The sequence below is a fragment of the Gallinula chloropus genome (genome assembly GCF_964237585.1).
Source record: "Gallinula chloropus genome assembly, chromosome: 10".
Classification (NCBI taxonomy): Eukaryota; Metazoa; Chordata; class Aves; order Gruiformes; family Rallidae; genus Gallinula; species Gallinula chloropus.
This window is the reverse complement of record NC_140095.1, coordinates 19,218,998-19,245,030: the sequence shown is the minus strand read 5'-3', so window position 1 is coordinate 19,245,030 and position 26,033 is coordinate 19,218,998. Positions and strand designations below refer to the sequence as shown.

The window sequence follows — 26,033 nt, the reverse complement described above, 5'->3', positions numbered from 1 at the left end:
ATCATGGAAATGGCGGGGTCCTTCCTTCGGAGCCAGACCACCTCCCCACGGCAGGGACCCGCAGTGGGGCAGCACCAAACCTGCCTGGTCCCTGCCCATGCAACAGGAGCCAAGGGGGTATCGCACCATGGTTTGCAAGGTTGTACAAGGACGCTGTGAGAAGCCAGCGTGCCCGTCTTCACCGACACCTGTCGGGATCCTGCTGTTTAGCCAGGTGGCTCCTGCCCCAGTGGGATGGCAGGGATGGCACAAGACCCGGCACACTGGCATGAGCACTGGCACGAAGGGCTGCACAGCTCTGAGCTGGGCAGAGGGCACAGTGAGGGGAGATGTGGAGGCGTGCAGGGAGACAGAGGTGCCGCGTGAGAGGAAGCAAGAAGAAGAGCGCAGAGATGAAGGCTCAGACAGCTGAGGGACGCTCTGCTTTCCCGCAGAAAACATAAGGCAGCTCCTGGGCGGCTCCATCAGGGCCTGAATCACAAGGCAGAGCGGGGAGCCCCTGCAGCAGCACCAGGCCAGGGAGCCAGGCCCTCACTGTCCGCACTGCAGAGCAGGGAGGAGCAGAGAGGGCACACATGGTGCCCTCTTCACACACTTATAAATACCTAGCTACAGAGACTCAAACAGCACGTGTCCCATGCCCCAAGTCCCTGGGACACCAGCATACATGGACACAAACAGCGGCTCCCTGCTTCCTTAAAAGGGACCCATTGCACCCTCACTGCAGGGCAGTCAGAGATGTCAAGAGACAAAAGCAAGGACCACCCTGTGCACCTCCAAGAAACCCTGTTTCCATCCACGCTGGTGCAATGTGCAAGCCTTGCTGATCCCCAGGGGTACAGGGCAGCCTCACCATAACATGTGGGCACACTAGTGAGGTGGTCAGACCCCGCAGGCAAACCCATCCTGTGCTCACTCCGAAGGCAACGAGAGCTCTGGTGAGCAGGAAGCAGCAGAACCGGGTCCATCAGATGGGCACTGTGGATTTGCCACTGCCACCTGTGGCTTGGCCAAGCATATGGGTCCCAGTGCCCGTGAGGGTGGGGAGAACACGTCCCTGGCAAGGGGAAGCGGCACCCATGGGGCATGCCTCAGCTCCGCATTTCAAAAGGTCTGTCCTGCATCTTTCACTGAGGGAGCTCAAAGGACTTTGATGCCTGCGGTGCCCCGTACACCTAAGGGCAGAAGGACCTTTGCCCTTCCTTGCCTTTCCACCAACTCCACGTGCCTCTGCTCCAGCAGCCCTGAATGCTCACCCTGAGATGCTGCAGCACCACGGGTCCCTTTGGGAGGGAAGGATGTGGAGGTTTCACCCCACAGCTCAGCTTGGCTTCTGTGCTGCCGTGCCTGGAGGTGACAGGGCGTTAGCAAACAGTATGTTTGGGCATAGACAGGCTCTGGTCTCAAAAGGCATCAAGATGTTTAGAAAGAGGCCTGCAGTCCACAGCTCTGCAGGCTTCTGCTTCCCCGTTAGCACGGGCAGCCTGGTCACCACGGCAAACTCCCCACTGCCATGGGACGGATGCAAGCCCCATCCCCCACCCCAAGAATGAGGTTTAAACTCCCCCTAACACTCATCCACAAAGGTCCCATACCCATCAGGGCACGCACAGGCTAATCCTCCCTCCCGAGCAGCTGCTATATTTAGGTATCTAAATGAGACAGAGTGGTTCTTTCCAAAAAAGAGTTAGTTGAGGTTACATAAATACAGAGAAAAACTAGAAAGCTGTGCTTCCAGGTCTCTGTGCTGCTACAAGTGAGCAGCAGAGATGGGAACAGGTTCCCCCCACTAATCTGCCTTTCATTTATTCTCAACTCAGCTGGATGTGTGGATGGGTTTCCAGCTCCTCTGGGCAGATGGGCAGCAGGCGAGCGGTGAAAGCTGAGATGAGGGAGCCTGGGAGAGCTGACCCTCCCAGGCAGCTCCTGGTCAGAGCAGGGAGGCAGGGGTCTGGGGGCTGCCAGTGCATCCTGAATGCACTAACCCAGGAATGGTGAAGCCGTCACTGCCGGCAGGCCAGGCAGTGTGACCGCCACCACAGGCAGGACGAGTCAACAGAAGTAAATAAACCCAGCAGCTCCAGCCCTCCCCATCTGTGCCTGTCCTACCAGCCCCCCTGCAACATCCCTCCCCACCCAGCCACCGACTTCATTCTGCCTGCCTCCAGTACCACATCTCACAGCCTCCAGTCCATGAGGAGAGGAGACACACATGCATGAGCGTGTCCTGCACACCTACTGCAGCTCAGCCCGAGCCCCGGGGGCTGCAGGGCAGGGGGTGCCCCTGCTCCCCAGCCCAGCTGCTGGAGGAAGCTGCTGGGGAGGGTTGGTTACTGGTCATCAGCAAAGCAGCATCCCCACCAGAGCTGGGTGACAACGTGCACTATGAGGGTTTCTGGGGACACGTACCACGTACTTTCATTTTCAAAATATATATATAAATAGACATACTTATTCCTTTCTAAAAGGACATGACCACAAGAAAAAAAAATAGCAGCTCAAATACCATCCAACCTTTCAGCCTGAGAAAACCACACAGTGCTCATAGGCTTGAGTTCTGTTACTGGGAAAATGAGGTTTAGCACCCAAAATCCACATGTGCCAATCTCCTGGTGGGGCCCACACAGAGACAGAAACTTCCTTTTTAAGAAAAACGTTTGCAATTTTTTCTTTTCATTATTAGCACGGTTAGGTCGTGACTATCTGTGTGCAAGCTTGCCTGCAAGGAGAAACGATGCTGGTTGGTTTAAATCTCCAGCTCCAGCTATGCAGAGCTCTGGGGTTTATGCTGTTCAAGGGAAGGTTTAAAAATCCTCCCGTCATTAAGATGCTGGAAGGTGGCTCTGAGCCACTCACACCTCGCACAGGCAGGGCTGCAGGCCCCCGAGCAGAGGGAGAAAGGAAAGCAGCTAAGCATCTGTGGTTTGAAGGGAGCCGACAGGAATGCAGAATTTAATTAGAGTGAAGCCAAGGGCCATGGAAGTTGCAAACATTTGCACCAAGGCTGTGCAAGCCGCAGGAAATAAGGAGAGAGGGACTTGAGCTGGAACAAAGTTCAGCCCCACCGTGCTGGGTGCCAGGTGAGCAACCTCAGTGCGGCAGGACAAGGTGCTGCCGGCTCGCCTGGCACAAGCCACATGCAGCCCTCACTGCCCTGCCTTGCCCTCCACCAGAGCTGACTGCCAGCAGACAGAGCCCCGATCCTCCCAGCACACCGGCAACAGCTCTCCCCTCTGCTCTGAGCCCAGGGAGCTCACGCTTTGCCTGGGCAACGTGCAAGGAGCCGAAGGCACATGGCTGCCCCAGCGCTGTGCCCACCAGTGTCAGCATGCAATGCTGCTGAGGGGTTGGCTGCAGGGGGGGAAAGAAGCTGGAATTTGCCCCTGCTTTGGCTTTCCAGGGTGGCAGCTGTGCAGGTGTGATGTTTTACACCTCCAGCTCCTGGCTGCGCGTGTACAGCCATCGCCCCGGCTGCAATCAGTGCTGCTCTTTGCTCCAACCCAGCCCGGCTGCTGCAGGGCAGGCTGGAGCTCAGCCCATCGGTCTCGTGTGCATGCGAAGGGTTGCGGCACTGCCCTGCTGGGATGCTTGCTAAAGCACCCCACGGCTACACTTCCACTTCCTTCATTAAAATATAATATATATATATATATATATAACTTTGGCTAAAAACGAAGCAAGGAAGGGCTCAGCCATAAGGCTGCTGGAGCTGAGACAGAGACCACGCCACCTGCTCAGGGCAGCAGCTCCCCTGCACCCCAGCTCTGCACTGAGGGACAGCTGGGGCGGCTCCTGCCACGGGTCCCCACGTTGCAGGACACCCAGGTCCCCAGCTGTCACTTGCAGGCGTTGAAACCTGCAGTGCCCCCTCATCCGGGCAGGAAGGAGGAGAAGAAACACGATTAGAGGCAGCTGGGCTTCCTTCCGTCCGCAGGCACAGCCGGCTGCCCCAGCATGCTGCTCCGGCGTCAGCATAGCCCCAGCTCAGCCCCCAGCCTGTGCCGGGGATGCTCTGCCCTCTCCTCTCCATCGTCCCCCGTCACAGGATTTCCTTGCTCTTGATGTGCATGAAAATTAGGAAATGAGGGTTCCTCGGGGACCAGGTGGGGAAGGCAGCTTTTGGCGAGGGGAAAGGATGACACCTCCCACACCGCTCGCCCATCACCCCGTGTGCTGGGGTCAAACGGGGTCCCGCAGCCTCCCCAAACAAAGGCCGGGGAAGCAGAGAGGGGACAGCAGCGATGAGCTTGCTGCAAACTGAAACGGGAACTGAGGAGCCTGACCAGCGGCGCTGGCTCAGCAGAAGGGGCTGTTGGGGCCGGCGTGCTCCCTGCGCTGCAGGCAGCCACCACAGCGCGCAGAAGCGACGCAGAGGAGGAATTCAGAAAATGCACCTCGGTGAAGAGCCGCTGCCCTGCAAGCCTGGCCGCTGCAAGACATCAAGGCTTTTTTATCCTCCATATAAAGTGTGTACTGCTGGGGAGGGGAGAAGTGTCACATCAGCCCTCTCACCGCACTGGGGTCTCTCCCAGTTTGGCCCCATCACACAGGCTCCCCTTCACCCAAGGCAGATGCCTCCAGCTCCTGGCTGCAAGGGCAAACGCTGCCTGTTCGCTGCCTGCACGGGCAGGGTGCTGCACAGGCAGATATAAAAAGCTCCTGTGATACTTCAGCAGGACCCTCCTCGTGCTCCACTGATGAAGCTCCTGGCACGGGACTAGGGAGCAGGACATGGCCCACACAACACAGGGAAGGCACCCGGCGGCCCAGTGCCCAGCGCCTGCTGGCTTTGCCTGGGGACAGCAGGGATCTGAGATAAGCAAAGTATTTTCCCTAAGCCCCACATTGCTGCCCGGGAGCCAGCAGTGATCAAAGGTTAGTCTGGCAGCCTTGGGGGCCATCCCAAAGAGCCCCCAGGGCTACCACAGTCTTCATGCTCCCCACCAGCAGATACCAGACTTGCTGCCTGGGGAACCCCTCCTTCCCCAAGGGATTCCATCCAGCTCTTACAGGGCCAAAGGAGATATCCAGCTTTTATTCCCCCCCCCCCTCCTAATTTTGAAGCAAATGGGTTTAACATCACGATTCACAGCAGCAGCTTGACCCTGGCTGTTCCCTCTGCCCGGGGAGGTGCAGCACAATGGGGCAGGGTAAGGATGGGGTTGATGAGAACCCAAGTGTGGCCAGGCCTGTGCAAAGTCTTTCGACATTTCTTGGAAGTTCCTATTATTAAAAAACAATAAATAATGAAATAAATAAACAACTGTTAGCCAGAGCTCAGGAAAAGTGCTGAAGAGCAGAACAGCCAAGTGATAAGAGGAGGGAAACACATTGGCTGGACCATCACCCAGCACCTACGGCACGGGTGCCCCTGGAAGTAGGTCACTACCTCACCTGACCACCCACCCCATTAACTTCAACCTTTAGTCCCTGGCTCAGTACTACAAGCAGAGGCAGCTCACTATGTTCCCTTCAAGGCACCAGCAGGAGGGCAGCTTGACCAGCCACTGGCCAGTGGTGGGAACAGGCCCCAGTGAGTATGGAGGGCAGGCAGGGTAGCCAGCTGCCTGCTCCTGGGGCGCAGGCAAGGGGCTGCCCCAGCCCGTGCCCCCCAGGGAGGAGGAGTGCCACGTGGCCAGGACCACGGTGGTCAGCCTGGCCTGGCCATGCTGGCAGCAGCGGCTCCAGCACGTACAAAGTTCCCCCTCTGCTAAATCACTGCCGGCTGCCAAGCAGTCACGAGAAATATAAGCCCGCGCAGGGTTGCCATGGAGCGGGGCTCGGCCGCGGGAGCCTGAAGCTGATTCCTCCAGCAAACACGTTTCCCGACCGAGGCACCGCCGGCACCTCGTGTCCCCAGCTCCCCTCGTCCCGGCTCCTCGATGGCGGCCAGCGAGCACAGCACACGTGGTGCCAGCGGACCCTTATCTCGGGTGACAGCCCTTCCCCCACCCAGCAGAGCCAGGCCCCCTCCATGCTGGAGAGCCCCATGGGTGCTAAAGCTCAGGGCGCGCTGCAGGGGTGATGCCCCTCGCCCAGGTGATACTGTCTCCCCAAGGCCATGGGCAGGCAGAAGTGGTGGCTTTGGTGCCATTTGTCACAGACTGTCCCTGCACAGTGCCCCTGCCCCAGCCCAATGGGTGATGTCCTCGAGCGCCCAAGGGTGCTGCCAGCAGGAAGCATGCCCTCACAGCACTCTGCCCGCTGGCAGTGCAGACAAGGGGCTCCCACGCTGCCATGAGCCAGCCCCCAGCCCCACCAAAGGGGGGTTCAGAGCCTGGTGGGTTCCTCTGACCCCAGAGCAGCAGGCAGCAGTGGCTGGCAGCACTGCAAACCACTTACCAGGAACCAGCCCACAGCATCCCTGTCCTAGAGACCGTGCCGGGGACCACACAACCCATTCCTCAAAGCCAGGAGGGGGTTTGAGTCAGGAAGGGCATCCCCCAAGGAATTTTTTACTGGACAACGAACAGTGCTGAAGTGCTGGAGCAAGTGGAGTTTCTAACTACAAAGAGGCTTTTGACATTGGAAAGGTTAATGCGAGAGGGGGATCCGTCTCCCTCACAAAGCTCCCTTTGCTGGAGGCACGAGGTTGAGACCTTAATTATTCACCTGTTGGAGAGGTGCCTTTCCATTACGGCATGAGACCAGGGCAGGGATGTGCAGGCAGGGGAGAGGAAAGCACACAATGTGGGGCAGCCCTGGACTCCTGCCAGGATGGATGAGCATGAGGGGACCATATGAAAAGCAGGTATCGAAGGCAGTCAGGTGTCGGGGAGACTCTCTGAGGGGTCAGATTTTATGCCAGCATCCCTTTCCCCTGCCCCTGCTCTCCCGCTGCTCCCAGTGCTGCTCTCTCCCAGCTTGGAGTGGCAGGCTCAGCAGCTTGCTCTGTTCACCATCTCCCACAGCCACTGCTGCAGCTCAGGCCAGCACTGGCCAGCATCCCCAGCCACTGCCACCCCCGGCTTTGCAAACCTACCAGCAGGGCTTCTGCTAACCACCCCTGTCAATAACTGCCACCAGTCCACAGGCATGTCGCAGTGCTTTCCTAGGAGCATGACAGGGGTCTCCAGCTCCAGCAACACAGCAGCCCTTTGACCCAAGCTGCAGCAACACAGCCAGACTAGATATGCACTTCACACAGGCACTTGGACTGTCACAGGCATCCAGCCCCCTCTCCATGGATGCTGGCAGTAAGCATCCACCCAACAGACCGCTTTTCCACCAAGGGTTTCACTGTGCCTCCCACACTCATCAATGGATTAAAGCCGTTAACTGGAGGCTGAGAAGTTAAAGAGGGAATATTGTATTTCAGTACATGTGATCTTTAAGCATCTCTCCGAGAAGCAGACTAGTTTTTTGTTTTTTCTTCCCCCTGCTGCACTTTCTTTGTGGTTTCTAAACAAATCGAAGCCGTGAGAGTCAAACTGCTCCTGCCTCTCGCAGGGATGCAGAGAGTCGCCAGCCACTCCACGGTGCTCTCGGCAGAGACGCCTGCTTGGCACTTTCCAGCACCTGGTGCCAGCAGACAAACCAGCTACAACCAGCTTCATACCTCTGAGCAGCAGAGAGTTGCATGAAATGGATTAAATGGGCCCAGAAATGACACGTTTTTGAGCTGCAGCAAGACAAAAATCACTCTTTTTGTTGTTAAAAAGGGAAAAAGAGTTGGCAGGAGAATGAAAAACCCTAATTTTCTTCCACCAGCAATGCAGGTACCACGTGAATCATCCCTGTCCTCGATTTGTAAATAGAGGTTAGCAAGCATCCTCAGCACAAGCTCACACAATTACGGGACAAATGCAAATACCCATGTCAAAGCTTTGCTGCTGCACGTATCCCCGAGAGCCCTCCTGAGGATTCCTTCCCTGGAGAGGAAGGGATTGCCTGGCACCTGCACGCACCCAACTGCGCCTTTCCCAAAACCTACTGCAAAAGCAAGGACTGGGGAGGAGCACGGAGGGGGGGAGAGAGGAGGAGAGTCAGAGTTCCTCAAGATTTCCACGAAGGAAACAGCTAACATCCATGATCTCATGGCCTCCTGACACTGCAGCCTCTCAGGATAATCTGATCTTGAGCTGGAGCGCCGGGCACTTTGCGGAAGCAGCTTTCGGGCTCCATTGAGAAGTCAGTCACCCAGTTGTAAGCAGCGGCTCGTACGGTAGTAACGGGGAGACGTCAGCGGGCAGCCCGGGACCGCCTCCCGCTCCGACTTATGAAGCAGGCATGTGACAGGGCTGGAGCCTGCCTGCAGTTGCATGAGAGGTTAAGGTACAGGCTTACAACTTCAGGCATTTCTTATACAAATGGATGCAAAGCATAGCTGGGGGGGGAAGATTTTTGCTTCTCTCTCCCCCTCCCCCCTTGATTTTACCCCTTTTCTCTTTACCCCAGTCTGTAACCCCTCTGCACACACAGGGCTGGATGGAGGGGAGATGCAGCTCTCAAAAGGGAGCGCGGGGCGGGAGAGCAAGCGCGGGCTGCACGCACTGGGAGCCCGCAGCTGGCCGCAGAGATGCTGCTGCTGCTGCTCCTCACCCCACGCACCCCGCAGACTGACAGCAGGCAGGCTGGCCCCGGCTCGGCACAGACCCCTCCACTGCTCCCTCCAATACAGTGCATGGGTGGGAGAGAAACGGGGAGGATGGGCGCAGCCAAATGGATTTTAGGACATGCCATAAAAACGATCTTATTTCATCACAGGCCATTTCACAGCCCCCAGTTTTGCAGGGGATGTTCACAACATGGTGGTTTTGCACCAGAGAAGGACGACAATTTGGAGAGGGGTTTTTTATTTATTCCCCACCCCCCTCCACCCCCCTTTAGCACTCCCTTTTTGGAGTAAGATTCCTAAATTGGCACATCAAACGCTGACTGAGAAGCAAAAAAGAAACAAGCCCTCGGATGTGCGCTGCAATCACACAGGCTTTTCACTTCGTGTGAAGCACGCGGAGCACAGGCAGGTTCATGCAGGGAAGCGGAGCCAGAAACTTTCACCTGCCCTGGGAGCAATGGGGCTGGTGGGAGCCAGAGCTGCTCTGCCATTCCAGGAGGGACGGCATCCCACACAACCAGCCTCCTCTTCCCTAGCCAATGGTTCCCTCAGCAGTAATAAATCCGTCCGAATCAGAAAACGCAAACCGCTTACAAAATCTTCTCGGCCCACCTCTCACCCTTCCTGACCCTTCTGCTGTAATCAACCCTTCAGCAGCTCGTCGTTAACGACCAAAGCTGCCGCCTTCCCCCCTGTCCCCCCCCCCCTTCTACCCCCCAGCAAGCTGCCTAGGTCCCGTGCCAAGCCGGAGTGCTCTGGAGCTGGTGCATGCGAGGAGAGGCACCACCGGCACTACATCAATCTAGCTGGTGGCAAGACCTGCCTGGTTCTGTCTGGCACATGCACCGGGGGCAAATCTGATTTACCGAGTCTTGAGACCTTATTTGTTTTGAACCCAAACAGCAGGATTAGTCCCCATCCCGTTCCCCACACGCATGCTCCCGCTGCTTGCAATCCCAGAGCTAAACTGGTAAGAGAGCAAGGGTTGGGATGAGCACGCTAGCTTCACAATCGAAGCTATTTTGTAATCTGTGGTTATGAAAGTGAAGGGCTGGGGGGGGGGGGGATGATGATATATAACTACAGAAAACTTCCCGCTTGCACCAGCCTCATCAATCCGGCTGCGAAATGCGCGGCTGTGCTCCAGATCGGTCACGGCTCTTGCTACTGCCCGGCTTATTGTATAGCGCCTCTCCTCACCCCCCAAAATGGAAAAGCATGCAAGCCCTATAGCCAGCGCCGCTCGCTCTCGTGATCGTGCCGGAGCTGCCAAGGAGCCTTAATCTGATTTTAATACCCAGCTCCGTCCAAAAAGGAGCCCATCCAGATTTTGGAGCTGCTGACTCGTAGCATCGAAACCCCCCCCCCCCCTCTCCCTGACAACCTCCCCCCCTTCCCCAAACCTCCATCCCCCAAGATCCCAACCCGTATGCGTGTAACTGACGCTCGGCATGACTCATCCCACAGCCCGGCTCTTATCAGCCCCCACCGCGCAGCCCCCTGCGGAGCGCACCCCCCCCCCCCTTTCCCTGCACCGCGGCATCCCCCTCCCCACCTTTGCAGCGGGGGCGGGTTGAGGGGGGGGGGGGGGAAGCTGTTGCAAAGGGAGGGGGAGTGTGCCAAAACCGATAAACCCATCAACTTCTCCTTCCTTCCCTTCCTTCCCCCCCTCCCCCAAATTCCCTGCAGAAGAGTGGGGGGGGTGGGGAGGGTGGGTGAAAGAGTCCACGTGCGAGTGGTGCTGAAAGCGCCGGCGGGGCTGCGGGGTTGCTGCCGCGCCGGGGCCGCCCCGAAGCTACGGGGAGGGGCGCGGAGAGAACCGCGGGGGCTGCAGGGCTCTGCGCGCGTGTGTGTGTGTCCCCCCCCCCTCCTTATTTCCACCTCTGCGCATCCGGGGAGCAAACGGGACACCCCCCCACACACACACCCCGCAGATCCTCCGGGAACCTGGAGGTAAAGCCGGTCCCCCACACACTCGCGGGGTGCGGGGACCGGCTTTACCCCCAGGTGCCCCGGGAAGAGGAAGGGGAGGGGGGGGTCTGCCGGCTTCTCCCTCCCCCCCCCCCGTTCCAGTTGCAGCGCGCCGGGGAGCCGGAAAGCAGGACCACTCCACCGCCCTCCCTACCTGACTGTCAGCGAGGTAACTGAAGACGAAGGAGGAAAGATCCTCGTCGAGCAAAGAGCTGCAATCCGGCCCCGGCTCCGCCATCTTCCACCTCCGGCTGGGGCTGAGGCGGCACCGAGCATGCAGCAGGCGCGGCGGCGGCGGCGGTGGCGGTGGCGGCGGCGGGGAGCCGGGCGGCCGGCGGGGCGGAGCCGCCCGCAGCCCCCGCCCGCCGGCTGCGGGAGCCGAGCGGGGAGAAGGAGCGGGGGGGGGGGTGTGGGTGGGTGGGAGGGAGCAGGGGAGGGCAGCTGCAGAGTGCCCCGTGGGTCTTGCAGCCACGCGTGGGGCACAAGCAGCTTCCCGCGGGACACACACCCGTGCAGGGTGCCCGCTTTGGGTACCGCTGTGCACACCTTGGAAGTGCCAGCCTTCAAAAGTGGGGGCACCCGGGGTGCTGCCAGCACCACCCAGCGCTGCTCGACAGAGCCTCCATCACCCAGAGTTGAAACAGATGAAGCCGGAGTTCAGCGTGTGAGGCTGAGGGGCACATCTAGGTTTGGGTGGGAGCAGACACACGTGGGGCACAAGCACCTTCCCGCAGGATGTGCGCCCACCCAAGGCACCTGCTTTACACAGTGCCATGCCCTCCTTAGAAGTGCCAGCCCTTAAAAGTGGGGGCAGCCAGCATCACTGGGTACCACTCCACAGTCCCATATGCGGATATATAAGCCCTGAGAGCAGCGTGCTGGGCCAAGGGTCACTCCTAGGCTTGGTGGGTCTGCAGTGGAGAGTGGAGTGGCCAGGTAGCAGAGAGCAAACAGCAACAAGGAGCAAAAAAGATCTTCAGATTTCCCTCAATTTCCTCTGAGTGCTCATCCCACTGTTGCTGCAAGCATCTCAATGTCACGCACATCGTTTCTCTCTCTGAGGTTTTCAGACATATTGCTAAAAGCCCTTTCAGAAATAATAATGGGACCAAAAAAAAAATCTCATGAATGTTCTATATACTTACCTGTAGCAATTACATGGAGAAGAGCAGGGCTTGGCACTGCAGCCGGAATTAGCTGATACACAACCAACTGAGTGGCAAAACCTGCAGCCTAATGGCTCCTCAAATCCCCTCGATGGGCCTGCAGGATGGGTGTGAATGGCTGGTGAAGCAAAGTGATGTGGAGCAATCTAGGTGCAGAGCTCTGCATCAGGCTCTGGTGGGTGAACAGAAGGGGCTTCCTCCTTTTGGGACAGGCTTGCTGCCTGGTCACACTCCTGCCTCACTTTTGTTTCAAGGGGAGAGCTGGTTCCAGCTGCTCTCTGAATCCGCTCCAGCCTCCCCTTGGTTCAGGACATGCTGGAATCACCATACAACATAGCAACATTGGATTTTCCCTGATGAGCCCAAGCATTGCACCAAAAGATGTCAGCTGACAGTGTCCGTTACATCATATGGCTGCCGATAGCTGGGGGACAGGGACAGCTCGGCTGCCAGGATGGAACAAAGCAAGAGGGAAGCTACCGCCACCTCTTCCTCATTGCTGTGGCACTTTAGTACTAATTATGGTTCTAAGGTGCTGAAGCAGTTACCCAAGGTGCTTTTCAAGCTGCTCACCAGGAATTAAACCTCTCTTCCCATGGGTGGGAGGCCTGGGTGCCGAAACGCCGCTGCCGGGCTGCACGGCGGTAGCTCGGAGCAGGCACCGCATGGAGCAGGGCACTGCCAGGCTGCATCCCAAGGGTCTGGGGAAGGAAGATGCTCTGGAGCATATGCAGTTCGCTGCAGACCAAGACTTGAATTCCCAATTCACTAGTCAGTGATCTGGAGTGCATTCCTCCCCAGTCCCTCCTTTGCAGAAGATGGAGCACGGAATGCTACAGAGAGAGGAAGTGAGCTGACAGCAGGAGGGACCTTGTCCCGTCAGGGGAAAAGGCAGGACTGGAAGGCCTTGCCATAGAAGTAGTCTTTTGCAAGGAATTTGTTGCACAAAAGGCAAGGTTCTCACTCGAGCATCTTGTGATTTCCTTCCTACCAGTTGTAGTCAGACAGGAAGTAACCATTCGTGGGAATTTCTTGTGAACTGTTGATCTAAAATCAAGGCAAGCAGAGCTGTGTGTTTCAGAAATACCTTTTCCCTTCTGGGGTGTGTGCAAGCACAGTTCATCCTTCCTCACTCTCCAACCCAGAAAGGGGAGCCCTTTCCGGTCCCTGGCCAGGTAGCCCAGAGGCACCCAGGAGCATGAAGACAGCAGAGCCCAGCCTGCACTGCCCTGTTTCTCCTCTGGACAGAGATGGTTTAGGGCTGCTTTCAGCTCAGAGGGCAAAACTGGGGGGGGGCAGTGTTGGGGTCTGGCTGCCCTTGTGCTGAGACAGGGCCAGAGGACAGCAGAGATGGAGAGAAACAGGGGCATCTCAGACAGATGGACCTGGTGCTACCTCTGTGTTTCAGTGGCTCCCAGAGGAGGAAGTACAGTTGCACACGTGTCTGCAAGTCAGTGCTTCACCTTCTGTTCCTGACTCCTCTGGACTTTCACACAGTCCAAGTGTTTTTCTGTGCCTTTTGGGGTTTTTTTTCACCTATAGAACAGAGACCACACCACTTCCCTGTGCCCTGGAGGTTCTGGGGGGGATCGGTTGAGTAACACTCCTAACAAAGGGCTTCGAAAGCACCAGGAGAGAGGCGAAGGAGGACAAGGTGTTATGGCCGGTATTGTCTCCGTCTCCTTAGGAGTCAGTCATGTGGCAGCCTCAGAAATACCATGATGGGTAAAGAGGGCGTCTGATCCACTGATTCCACCAGCCCTTTGGTGTGAGTGGGACGTTACATTCCCTGTGTGCATGCACCCTTCCCTGTCTGCACAGAGCGACCGTGCGGTTTCGCCGGGCTCACGGCTTTCCTCCAAACCCAGGGCCTGAGCTCTGTGGGCAGGAGAGCTGCCAGAGCTCCAGCTTCTGCTGCTCGTTGTGTTCATGTACCCAAAGAGGTGTCAGCCACAGCCAGGCACAAATAAACCCCCCCTGTGCCCACCCCTCGGCTGCCGGCCCTGGCTAAGCTGGAGGGCTCTGTGGCACTGCACCGGCGCCGCAGCAATACGATGCTAAGCCCGGAGGGGCTGGGGATAATATTACCAAGGTAAAATATAACAGGAAAAGTCTGCAAATGCCCTTTCAAAACAGCAGAGAGCAAGTAATGTCATTAGGCCAGGGGTCAGGAGGGGACAGGGTTTGAAGGTACCCTTAGCCTACCAAAGGCCAAATGTGGGACAGGGGCAGGAGCCAATGAGCGGCGGCTGGACAGGAGACACCCTGCGCTGTGCAAACTCCCGCCTTCAGTTTCATGTTGCAGCTGCCCCTGTTTGTGGATGGGAAAATGTTGTAAGTACCAGGCAGTGAGAGGCAGCGGCAAATGGGGCTCCTCTGAGCCACAACATCCCCAGCCTCTGGTGGGTCCTCGCCAGCCCCCCGTGGTCTGGCAGCCTCTCCTCGGCACTAAAATGAAATGTGGCCCCACGGGGATTTGTGTGGGGACTGGGACAGCCACCCCAACTGGGGCAGACAGAGGGGGAGGTGCCCCCGAGGCTCTCCCAAAGTCCTCCTCAAAAGCAACCTTCATTCATGTGGGTTGCTAATCGGAGGCCCCGCTCCCCATGGGGCGGCAGCAGTTAGCAGTGCCATGCCCCTGGGTTTCACTGAGTTTCTCTGCTTGGTCCCTTCCCCTGAGCTCTGCTTTGCTTTCCCCTCAGCTCAGCCTTGTCCCTCTGTCACTCTTCCTCCTCGCTTTCTGTGTCTGGTGGCCCCTGATCAGCTGTGCTCACCCGGGAGCTCATCCACCCGGGAGCCTCATCCTCCTCCTCCTCCATTTGTGACAGGAGGGCTCTGAGATGCTTAATGCTCTGCAAAGAGTGAGCCCCTGAACATGCACCACTAGGCGACGTGGCCCCTGGCTCCTTGGAAGCCTGAGAGGAAACGGCCCCTCTGCTCTCAGTCTGACATCCTCTTTGCCTCAGGGCTGAGGATGTGGCCTCCTGTGCTGGAGGGGACCTGGGAAACCAAAGACTAGCTTCAGAGGGCAAGTGCTGGCTGGGCTCCTGGCTCTGATCTCCAGCTTGCCCAGGCTGTGCTTCTTCAGAGGTTGCCCAGCATCCCCAGGCATCGTCAGGGAGCAGAGCTGCACTGTGCTGGCACAGCACCTTGTGCAGGCACAGTATCTGCCCTTGCCATGGCAGAGGCCCCCCAGTCCCTTCTCTGGAGTGCACCAGGCAGAGGGGCCCTTGCCATCCCATGCCACCAGACACAGCTTGCTGCAGCAGTGTTTCCCTGGAGCAGACAGGCCCTTGGGCTGCTCCAGCTCCAGCAGAGGAGCCTGCACCCAGTGCTGAGGGCTGGGGGATGCACACATGCAGGGTAATGCTGTACAGGGCTTCAGCCTGCCTGACTCTGCAGCCTACTCCTCTCCAAAACCACAGCCTTGCACATGCTGCCGAGCTAAAGAGATCTGTGGTAAGGAGTAAGAAGGGGGTTGTGGATGAGCTATTGAAACAGATGGGAATTTCCTGGAGCAAGCAGCAGAGGCCCAGCACCACAGTGAAGGGTAGGGAAGGCTCCTGCACGATGGCTCATGCTGCCCACCAGCTGTGTGGGCTGAGCAAAGAGACCAGGATGCCCGCTGGCTCCTTATGGTGTTTTCAGTGATTCATTTGTCCGCAGGAAGCAGCACACCCGCGGCAGCTGAAGCAGCCTGTCCCCCTCCCCAGGCTGCTTTGGCACAGCAGGGTCAGCTGTCCCCTTCTGCCCAGGGACAAGAGCCCAGTGGCAGCCTGGGGCACTTGGCTCTCCCCGTACCCCACTTTATCTGGGTGGAAGAGACCCTCTGCCAGAGACCCCACACTGCTCTGCATTGCCCTACACCCCGCTGTGGAGCCCCAAGCCTTGCCCTTGCTGTTTCACGGGCAGCATCCCTCAGACTCAGCCTAGTGCAGGCACCAGCCCACCATCAGTGTGCAGGGACCAGAGGCAGCTGCACCATCTCCCAAGCTTACTCTGACTGAACTCGGCTTTCCCACCACAGTCTGCCACTGGCAGTTCTCACGCTGTGTCTGTCTTAGCCCATCGATGTCACCCTGCTGTCCCCTCACCAATCCACCCTCCTCGTCCTTGCCTGTCAGCTGCTTCTGGTCCTGGTGGTGCTGCTGAGCCTCCCCTCCCTGCCCATCCCTGCCCGGCAGGACAGAGCCCGGAGCTGGGGTCTCCTCCATCCCTGTCACCTCCTGCCAGCTGCTCCCCTGCTCTAATCCCCAGGAGGAGCAAGGGGCAGAGGGGAGGCTGGGAGAGACCCAGACTGACCTTATCCTCCTCCGGAGCAGGGCAGCTCCTCCTTCCTGCCCCTTGGGGGATGGATGCTCAGAGCCTGGGTGCTGCCATCACTGTTTTCTCTTCCTCTTTCTGTTTAACTGCCTCTTCCCGGAGACGCACCATGATCACATGAGCAGGTCTGGATCACCCTGCACCAGCAGAGATGGCCAAGGATGTGAGCAGTGAAGGGAGCTGCCTTGGATCTCCATTGCTGCTGAGTGAGGACTTGCTGTTCCCCCAGCAGCCACTGCTGGCAGGGATGTTTGTGGGCATCTCCCTGCCTCATGGCTCCCAGCCCAGGGCACCCTCCAGCCAGGCTGCCCTCATCTGTCTCCAGGACCACAGCCCACAGCAACCCCCTCACCAGCTCACCTCTGGGCATGCCCCTTGGCAACAGGCTGTCACTGTCCCCAGCCACTGCACCTGCAGCCCAGGCACCACTGGTTGGAAAGGGTCAGCCGGTTGTCAGATGTCAGCTATCACTAACCACAGGCACTGGACTTGGGGCAGAAGCCCCTCTGCAGCCAGCCCCTCCTGCTCCCCTTGCCAGCCTGGAGAATGGAGCTGCCTGCAGCACTTCAGGGAGTCACAGGGATGGGGCCAAGGGCTCTGTGTGGCTGCAGCCCAGGGTGCCGGGGCAACAGGGACTGGCACATCTCCCGGTCCCATGCGCTCTGCTGTTCCTCAGCACCTCGGCACGGTGTCCCTGGGCAGGAGACACTTCAGCTCCAGCCAGCACTATAAATAAAACCACGGTCCTTTATCCCGCCAAATAGATTCTCATTGATTTTACCTATTCCTCCTCCTCCCTCCTGTATCCCTTTGATATGTGAAGCCAGCTGTGGAGAAGCTTGGGGAGCTACCAGCCCAGTGGGGGAAATGCCATCTCCTCCAGCCCTTCTCCCCTGCTAATAGCCGCTCTCCCCTGGTTTTCACTCTCTGAGCAGGCAGCACCACTGGAGGAGAAGAAACAAAGCTCCCTGGTGGAAGTTTGCCGGCTAATTATTTATTAATCTCCTCCTGACAGTGCAGTCGCTGGCAGTGAGGCAGCCCCTGAGCACCCGCCACGGGGAGAAGGAGGAGGATGAGGATGGAGAGCTCTGCGGTGGGGCATTCTTGCTGTGGCTGAGGAGCTCGGGGTGAGCTGACACATCACTTCCTTCTCTGCTTTGGTTATGGTTGGTATGGCTGAGATAAGGGGGGCCCCTCTCAGAGGTCCAAGGTCTCCGTCCTGGCAAGTGCTGAGGGTGAGTTGCAGCGTGGCCCCTGGTCCCTTGCAGGGATGTCAGCTGGGGGCTCAGCACCCCCCCCAAAGCAGGCAGTGCATGGATGCCTGCGTGCTGCAAGCAGTTTCTCTGCACGCAGGAGCTCTCCCCGTGCCGAGATGGCTAGCAACAGAAATAATGCAGCAAAATCACAGCTCACGCAGTCTTCCTGGCACTTGAAAGCATCTCGAGAGCTTAAAAAGCTGCAAGATGCTCTCCTTCCCATCCTCTCCCTGTTATCCTCGCTGCTCACCGACTGTGCTGTGACGGGTCCCCCTTCCCCGGAGGGGTGGGGGGGGGGTGTGCAGCACTTTCCCAGCCAAAGGGTACCAAGTTGAGCTGGTGAATCCTGCCCGCGCCGTGCAGCAGGAGGCAGGGAGGCCGCGTGCTGCCCGCCGGAGCGGGGCTGCGGGTGACTCATCTCCATGCAGTATGCAATTACCAAGGCAAGTGCAGGCCCCTGCTGCTTTGCACAGGTATCTGTGTCAGCCGGGGCTATTTCCAGCTCTCTCTGCGCTCCCGGCTCCTTGGAGAGGTAAGGAATACAGCCACCGAGCTGCTCGGCCTGCCATGGGGACAGGCATGGTGTTCCCATGAGGGAAGAGCCAGGGGGTTGGATATTGCATCCTGAATTGCACAACTGGGGGAGGAGGGAGTGGTGCTCGACTGCCCACGCATTTTATGTATTTAAGGGCACAGCTGCAGACCAGGGAGATGCAACGAGGCTGCACAGCCCATTGCCACCCACTAAGGGCCAGGCAGGGAGAATCTAGTGCTGTTACTGTTAGCGATGCTGGTAGTGCTGGGAAGCAACCATCAGGGATGGCAGAAAGCAGGGAAACACTCTGGCCTGGAAAGGCAGGGGAGGGACCACGAGAAATGGAGCAAAGCAACGCGTGGCCGTGCCTGCTCCCTGCCCTGATAACTGCAAGCTCCACGGGGCAGCGTCTCTGTCTCTGTTGCTGTACATTGAGCACACGCCATCCCCCCTCAAGCTGCTAAGCCAAGCTGCACTCGGAGAGGGAGATCTTTTGATGCCCAAAATGTTTGCCTAGGACTTTCCTCATTGCTTTTCCCTCTGGTTGCTGTGTGCAGGGAAGCAGGGGAAAGCATATGCATTCAGTGCTGCTTGGCCAAGCTCCAAGGCAGAGCGGTAGCCCTCCAGCCACAAGCCTTCTTCACTGCAGGGGTTGTGCAGCTGGGGCTGTCACACCAGGGCAGCAGCCGCAGCCCGGTCCAGATGGCCATAGGCAGAGGCAGCTGCATCACTGCCCCAGCGCCCTGCCCAGCAAAACACCTCTGCCCTGGGGTAGACAAGGGTGCACCCTCCTGGGAAGCCCAAGCAGGCTGTGTCTGCCCTTGGGGGTGTTCTTGGGGGCTGGAGGTTTGCCCAGCTTCACCTGAAGGCTGTGACACAGGGGAAGGCGCAGCGTGGTGAAGCGATGGGTACATGTGACATCACCGAAGCCCCAGAGACCCCGTATGCTGCTTGTCAGTGCAATCACACGTTCAAGTACCCTGAAGGTGAGTGGTGTCCATCGCCCAGCTGGGCTCAGGTGGGTGGGTCTCCTGGAGGCAGCTGGGGGAGATCATGGCCGAAGGAGGGATGGATACAGAGCTGGAACCTGTGAAGGGGCTGGGAGGGCTCTGTGCCTCAACCTCCCGCTTTTACCTGGCACGTGTCCACCAAATCTGGCCTGGGAAGAGCGTGAGGCTTCAGTCAGACCTCTCACAAGCCTGGGCAGGGCCCTCTGTGGACAATCCCCCAAGTTGCTGGCAGCACCAAGCACCTTCATGTCAGAATCACAGAGCTGTAGAGGTTAAAGGGACCTCCAGAGCCCATGGGGTCCAACCCCCTGCCAAAGCAGGTTTCCTAGGACAGGTCACACAGGTCAGCATCCAGACGGCTCTGGAATATCTCCAGAGAAGGAGACTCCACACCCCCTGGGCAGCCTGTGCCTGGGCTCTGTCACCTTCCCCGGGAAGAAGTTCTTCCGCATATTGGTGTGGAACTTCCCATGCTCCAACTTGAGCCCATCGCCCCTTGTCCCTCAACAGGGGAGAACCGCTACATTTATTTTTTATTCTGGGAAAAAAAAAAATCCCATTAATCATCCTCAGCGCCGCCTCCTCGGCCTTTGTCACAGTTTGGTGCCCCGGTGCCAGCTTCGCTTTAAAAGCACTATTTATTTTTAATAAAAGCTGATCTAAACAGCAGCATTGTCGGGATGATAAAAATAAACCCGCAGTGGTTGTCACAACTGTCAGCATCCCTGGGAACGGGGGGCTGGCAGTGCCCGGCTGCGCTCCCTGCCAGCCGGCGCTGCCACACGGGCAGAGGAGGGAACATCTGGGCCTGGGAAAGCAGCGCCTGTTCCTTTTCTAACACCCAGGTGTGCTGCTTATGCCTACTTGTTATTTTCTAAGTGTTTAGTAATTTTAATTCCATTTATTGCGTGAATGGAGGAGCAAATATGACATATAGAAACGTGGGGAAGTGAATTAGTTTGTTAATCGCCTTCATTAAAAGAACTGTGTATTATTAACACATCTGTGTTGCCATGCGCTGGTGTCACACGAGGGGCAGTGACAGAAATGCTGTTTATCTGTGACAAACTAGATCTTCAGGGCGTGGATCTAGTCAATGTGTGGCTGAGACCATAAACCATGGCAGCTGGTGGTATCTCCATCTGCCCAGGGAGCTGTGGTAGGTCGCCAGGCAGCTTGTCGTGTCCCAGGCTGGCAGCCAAGCACAGATCTTTACCCTGAGGCTGTCCCTGGATGAGTCTGCCTCTGCTTCCCAGAGTGTCCCAGTTGGCAGGGTGAATGGGAAGAGAGCAGGAAGCACGCAGGAAGCGAGCAGGAAGCACACCTCAAATGCTTCCCGAGCATCTCTTCTCCTTCCATCGCTTTTCCTTCCAGCAGACAGGGATAAAGCTTTAGTAGAGGCCCCAGGGAGAGCCCAGACTGGCTCCTGCACACCCCTGCCAGCGGCTCTGCCTGGCTCCACTGGTTTCTCTTGAGGGGCAGTGGCTTTTGGCAGGACCAGGCACGGGCAGGATGCTGTGCCAGGGATCCTCTCAGGCTCAGTTTCTCCCTGGTTTTTCCAAACCAGCTTTATGTGTGGGCATGAGCCCCACGAGTGGCTACATTTAAATTCTGCCCGGTTGGAGCAGAGCGCAGCCATGACTGGGACAAACAAAACCAGCATTCACCGGTGGTCATTTAAATTCCCAGCAGCTGTTCCCTCCCAGCACACTCATGCCCGCCCTCCTTTGCTGTCCACAGGCACTTTTCAGGGCTTTTTCACTGGGCTGTACAGGAGTGGGTCTTCTTGCAAGCTGCCCCATGACCAGCATCCCTCCTCCTCCTGCCTGCTAAAAATAAGCTCAGAGGGGATGGTAGCAGGGGCTGCTCCTCACTCGGACATCTGCACCCACTGGGCTTTCAACCCCCCATGGTGCATCCCTCCTGCCCTGGGGCAGGAGGTCATTGAGGAGGAGGTCATTGAGGGCCAGTTGGGTGCTCGCTGGCACCCCCAGCCCCTGAGCAGGTCACAGGTGCCCGGTGCCTGCATCCCTGGCCACGACCCGTTCCCATTTCCTTCTGATGGTGCCTCACCCCCTGCACCAAGGCTGAGCCACACTGTGGGGGTAGCCACCCAGCCCACCTCCAGCACTGCACGGTCTCCAGTGGGACAACTGTCCCCCTGCCCCAAAGGACATGGATCTTCCAGGCACAGGGGTGCAGACAGGCCCACACCCGGGGACACAGGGCGTTGTGCCAGGCATGGCTGCGGGACCCGAGCAGGAGCTGAGCGGTGCCTTTCAGCCCCTCACACCCTGGCAGGAGAAAGACGTGGCTCACAGGGGTTTGGGTCCCGTTGGGGTTTAAGGCCAGCCCCGCTTTGGCGTGTGGCTGCCGGCACGCGGGCTCGGCGGGGAGCAGGCAGCGGCACGCCAAGGCACCGGCAGCGGCAGCGAGCGCGCTGCGGTGTTCCAGCTGGAGCCAGGCAGCTGCTTGTGAAGAGCTGGTGGTGAAGCGGTGCCTGCAATCCCATTAGGGCTGCGAGCACGGGTGAGGTTAGTGGCCTCAATTTAATTCCCATTTGTACTTGGGGGGGGGGGGGAAAGAGGAAAGAAGAGCGAAATCGGGGATTGGGGTGGATGGGCTGGGGATGCATCAGCTGCAGCCGTGTGGGAGGCAGGAGATGCCAGGGATGCTCCCGGCCCCCCCGGGGAAGAGGGTGCTGTGCTGGCATCGGGGATGGGTGCTGCAGGGGGAGGGGAGGGATGTGTCACTCCTGCTGGATGTGCCCATCACGCCTGAGTCTGGGCTGGGAGCGCTGCTGTGGTTTCATGGAGCTGGAACCTGTCAGTCGGCAAGGGAATGCACCAGGCAAGGCCCCCCCACCCCAATCCCGGCCAGAGAGCTGCATCAATGGCAAGTGCATGGGCTGCTGTGGGTCAAGTCAAGCCCCAAGGGGTGGGTGCCTGTGTCTCCCTCTTCTCCTCGCCCCCTGCACATGAGTGGGGCTGGGATGGGATGGGATGGGCTGTGGGAAGGCTGGAGCAGAAAAGATGCTGCTTAAATCCTGGAGAAGCCTGGACACTGACTTCAAAAACTAAAGTGAGGATTTTCATCCATATTTGCTTAGAGAGTTAATGACTTTATTTCTGATCTGAAGCTCTTACCTCTGATGACTCAGGCATGAAAAGGGAGAACAGATAAGAGCAAAGAGGCCCAGCTGGAAGGATGCTGGTGGCTGCTCAGTGCCCAGCGTCCCCCAGCCTGGATCCCTTCCAGGAGATTCCAGAAATGCTGTTGGCACTGGGAGAGGGGCTGCAGGCATGGGGTGGGCAGCAGCTCCAGGAGATGAAAGCAGAAGCAGCTATCCCTGATAAGAGATGGGATCTGCCCCGTTATGGCTATGGCAATCACACTAACGAGAGCACAAGGCATTTCATACTTGGCACAACCTGTCCAGATCACGCTGTACCACCCTGGCCCTCAGAGCTCGTCCTCTTCTGGGAGGAATAAACTTCTGTGATGGGGAAGAGAGGAGCACTTCTCCTTCCCCTGGCAGCTCCAGCTGTAAGCAGGACCTGTCTGCCCACCCCTTGACCCCAGCTTGGGGGAGTTCTTCAGTCCCAGAGCAAGCCAGCCCCTCCCAGCTGCATCTCTCCATCACAAGGAGCAAACCAGCTGGGTTTAACCTGAATTAGCTGCTTTAGATTGGGAGGGCAATCCCAACCTCACTGCACCCAGCTCCCTCCCCAGCCTAAACAAGAAGCTGGGCTGAACACACATTTTCTCTGACGAGGGGAGGTTTTTCATCTCCCCCATCATCTGCTTCCAAGTTCATCGAGCCCTGCAGAGACATGAGCAGAGCTCTCTGCAGCTGGAGGGCTAACATCTCAGCTCTTCCAAATAAATAGAAAATGACCCAGTTTCTTTACTTTTCTTTTCCCAAAGTCCAAGCACCCACAAAATTAGACAGTAAGTGGAAGCCACAAATAGATTTCACATATCCTGACAGAGCCAGGAGATGAAAGCAGGGGAAATGGCTCCTGCCTCCCCTGCTCAGACCTGGGTACAGCAGCAGCACATCCTCCCTGGGATTAGCTTTCCTGGGCCAAAGAAGTGGGAGAGGCTTTGGGGTGCCCTCAGCTTAAGTTGCATACTGTTTATGAGCTGCTCAGGACAGCTGCTCTTCCCCATCCAACCCCCAAGGCTCCGGTGCTCTTTGGGACCAGGTGTGGGTGGGGTTGGACCAGACGAGGTCCCAGGCTGGCACAGGTGGGATGCTGGCTAGCTGGCCTGGTGCTCCAAGGAACATCTCACTGCTGCAGTCCAGCTTCACAGCCCCAGGTCCTGCCAACACCATGGCTGGATGTGCCTTTGCTTCCACCTGGGAATGGCTCAGGGCACAGGAATCCCTCTTTCCCCAGGATTTTGTTATCAGTTTAATGATGCCAAGGGCATTCATGTGGTCTCCACACCCCAGGGGGACCAGGCTCCTCCAAGGCAGGGTGGGAGCTTCCCCAGGGCTGCTCCTGTAAGCTTTGCTCCAAATACTAAGGTGAGCAGCAGAACATGCCCAGCCTTCAACTATTCCTGTCACGTCCCATCTGGAGACAGAAATCTGCCTGCTGGCTTTACAATTAAAATTGAAATGATTTGATTATGGGGCTTCATTAGTAAAAACAAACACCAGGCAGCCTTCCTCCCTCTTTCCCCTCCACCCCCCACCCCATCCCCGCCCAGCCATTCTTCCCCAGGGCTGTTTTAGGTAAATCCCAGCCAGGATGTGGGCTGGGCACACAAAGGGGGTTCATGTCTGCAGCCTGTAGCTACAGTTGGGTGCAGCCCAAAGGAGGCACATTTTAGACCCACAAATCACCTCCTTCAGATAGAGATGCAGCACCAGCCTGGGATTGATGGGACCGCTGCCCGACAGCAGGAGCAGCGATGGCTTTAAGCAGCAGCAGGATGTTTTGCAGCTCTGCACAGCCTGCTGAACGCTTCCAGACCTTTACTGTGGGGTTCCCAAAGCCCTTGAGGCTTCTGATTCACACTCTGATCCTTCCTTCTTGCAGTGGGGCCGTTTGCACCTTCACACCAACCTTGGCTGCCGTGGGTTTCCTCCCTGCAGCTGGCTCATCCCGCAGGGAAAGCGGGAGCGTGAGGAAAGGTGAGCCAGCTCTGAGGGCTGTCCGCAGCCTCTGCAGATGTTCAAGTCCCCAAAGCTGCAGCAGTTCTGAGGGAAATAATTCAATTAACACTCCCCGGCGCTGGGAACAGGCTGTGCAGGCTGGGAGAGGAGGAATGCTAATGAAGGAAGCCTTGGGAATGCTGCTGGGCTAGAGAGCTGCTCCCAGCCTCTGGTTTTCTCTAGCAGATGGGATGACTTGGGGCAGTGAGGAGGTGAGGTGGGAATTAGGCAGCCTTTCTGCCTCTGGTGTCTGATGGAGGAGAGGGCTTTGAAATGGATGCCTAAGTGGTGGCCCATTTGATAGGGCCTGTGGCAGAAGAGGTACGTGCTATCCCCCTGGGGGCATGCTGGCAGGCACCCCATGCCTGCAGAAGGCAGGATGACCCCTCTTCCCTCTCCCTGCCTGCTTGCCAGGCACCCTTGGGTGCTCACCTGAGCTTCTTCATGCCACCTCCCACCAGCACTGTCTGCATTTGCTCTGGCAAAAAGCTGCCTTTGAGGTCCCCCCAGCACCAGTGGGGCCATGTCTCCCTGTGCTGGGGGGCCATGCATCCCTGTGCCCGTGGGGCCATGCCTTCAGCCAGCAACCAGCTGAGCAGGGAAGTGGCCATGATGACTGAGCCATGGTGCCTGCTGACCTGAGTCCCAGGCTGCCTGGGACTCAGCAGCCCTTTCAGCTGTGTCTGCATGAGGGAAAGGCAGGTGCAGAGCTGCAGGGTAGGGGGCTGCAGCCGCAGGGCTCTGGCTGTGGAGGGAGACCCTGGCTGAAGGCAATGCCTGGTGGCACACAGGAATCGCATCTTCTCCAGCAAACCTGGCTGGGTGGAGAGGGGAGCGGAGTGGGGCTTGGGAGTCTCCATGCTCAAGATGCCTCAAGGCCACTGCAGCTGAGGGGCCACCAGTTCCCCAGGTTAGCCTGAGGGATGTGTTTGGGATACAGTTGCGGCCCCAGGTACCCACCACAGCCATGTGCAGCCACCCTGAGGACGTAGGCACAGGGCTGCAGGAGAGCTGCAGTCACGGGGGTCTCCTCTTTGCCAGGCTATGCAGCAGGAAAGGGCGGTTGTTACAGGAGCCAGCAGGAAGGCAGGTGGGTGCTCTGCACCCCCTCCCTGCCACTTGCTCTCCTGTGGCCTCTGGAAATCCCCAAGACACACTCCAGCCAGCTGGCTGACCTTGGGGACAGGACACCACCACAGGGACCTGCCTTTTGCTGCCAGACGGATGAAGCCCCTCATGTTACAGGGCCAAGGAAAGGGTGCATCGCCCCGGGGCCACCAGCTTGGGGGTTCCCTGCCTGGGGACCCCCTGGGGCATGGTGGGGCAGGGGCACACAGTGCAGGGGCTGGCATATCAGCTGAGCGGTGGGTAACGCTGCCCGCACGCTCCAGCTGACTCACGTCACATCAGGGCCAGGCTGGCTTCCCAGCAGCATGAACCCCCCTCCCAGGCCAGTGGCACTGGAAGGCAGTGGGGGTGTGCAGGTTATAAGGTTACACCAAAGAAAGAGCAGCTCCTGGTGGGATGCTCCCTGCCCAGGCCGTGAGCCACCCCCCTGCCTGGCCTCATCTCGGCACCTTGGGATGCTCCAGCTCCATCCCTGGGGGGGGGGGGATAGTCCTGGATGCAGCCCAGGGATGGTGGGGTCCCAGCTGCAGGGTTGTGCCCTGACAGTGGGACTGAGCCATGGAGGGGAAGGGAGGCAGCAAATTTAGTCCCCTCTGCCTGGGCAAGCGTCACCAAGTCAAGTAGTGCTAACAGCATTGTTCTCCAGGCTTGCCTTGTGGGCTAAATCTTTAACCAGATCAAGGGTTTAACTTTATCAGTGGCCGGAAAAATGTGGCACTGTTTCCCTAGGGCAAAGTATCTCGATCCCTGCAGAAATCCCAGACGCAGCTCCTTTGCCTGGGCCCCACTTGGCAGCTCTCCAGCACTTGTGTCTGGTCTTTGGCACAGGCACCCAGCAGACCCTCCAGGGCAGGGAGCACCCCCTGCCCTGTGCGTGGCCTGGGCTCCCAGCTGGCCCCCATCTACCCTCCAAAATCACA

General features: G+C 58.1%; 1 protein-coding gene across 1 annotated transcript in view; it reads right to left on the bottom strand.

The window, feature by feature from the left end:
* Positions 1-10,766, bottom strand: part of PPARGC1B (PPARG coactivator 1 beta) — a gene marked incomplete at its 5' end in the record, with an annotated part of 48,677 nt that extends 37,911 nt beyond the window's left edge. Inside the window, one exon of the mRNA XM_084268856.1 lies at positions 10,683-10,766. Within this exon, the coding sequence (XP_084124982.1) occupies positions 10,683-10,766 (84 nt within the window). The remainder of the gene's footprint in view (positions 1-10,682) is intronic.
* Positions 10,767-26,033: the final 15,267 nt, after the last annotated feature.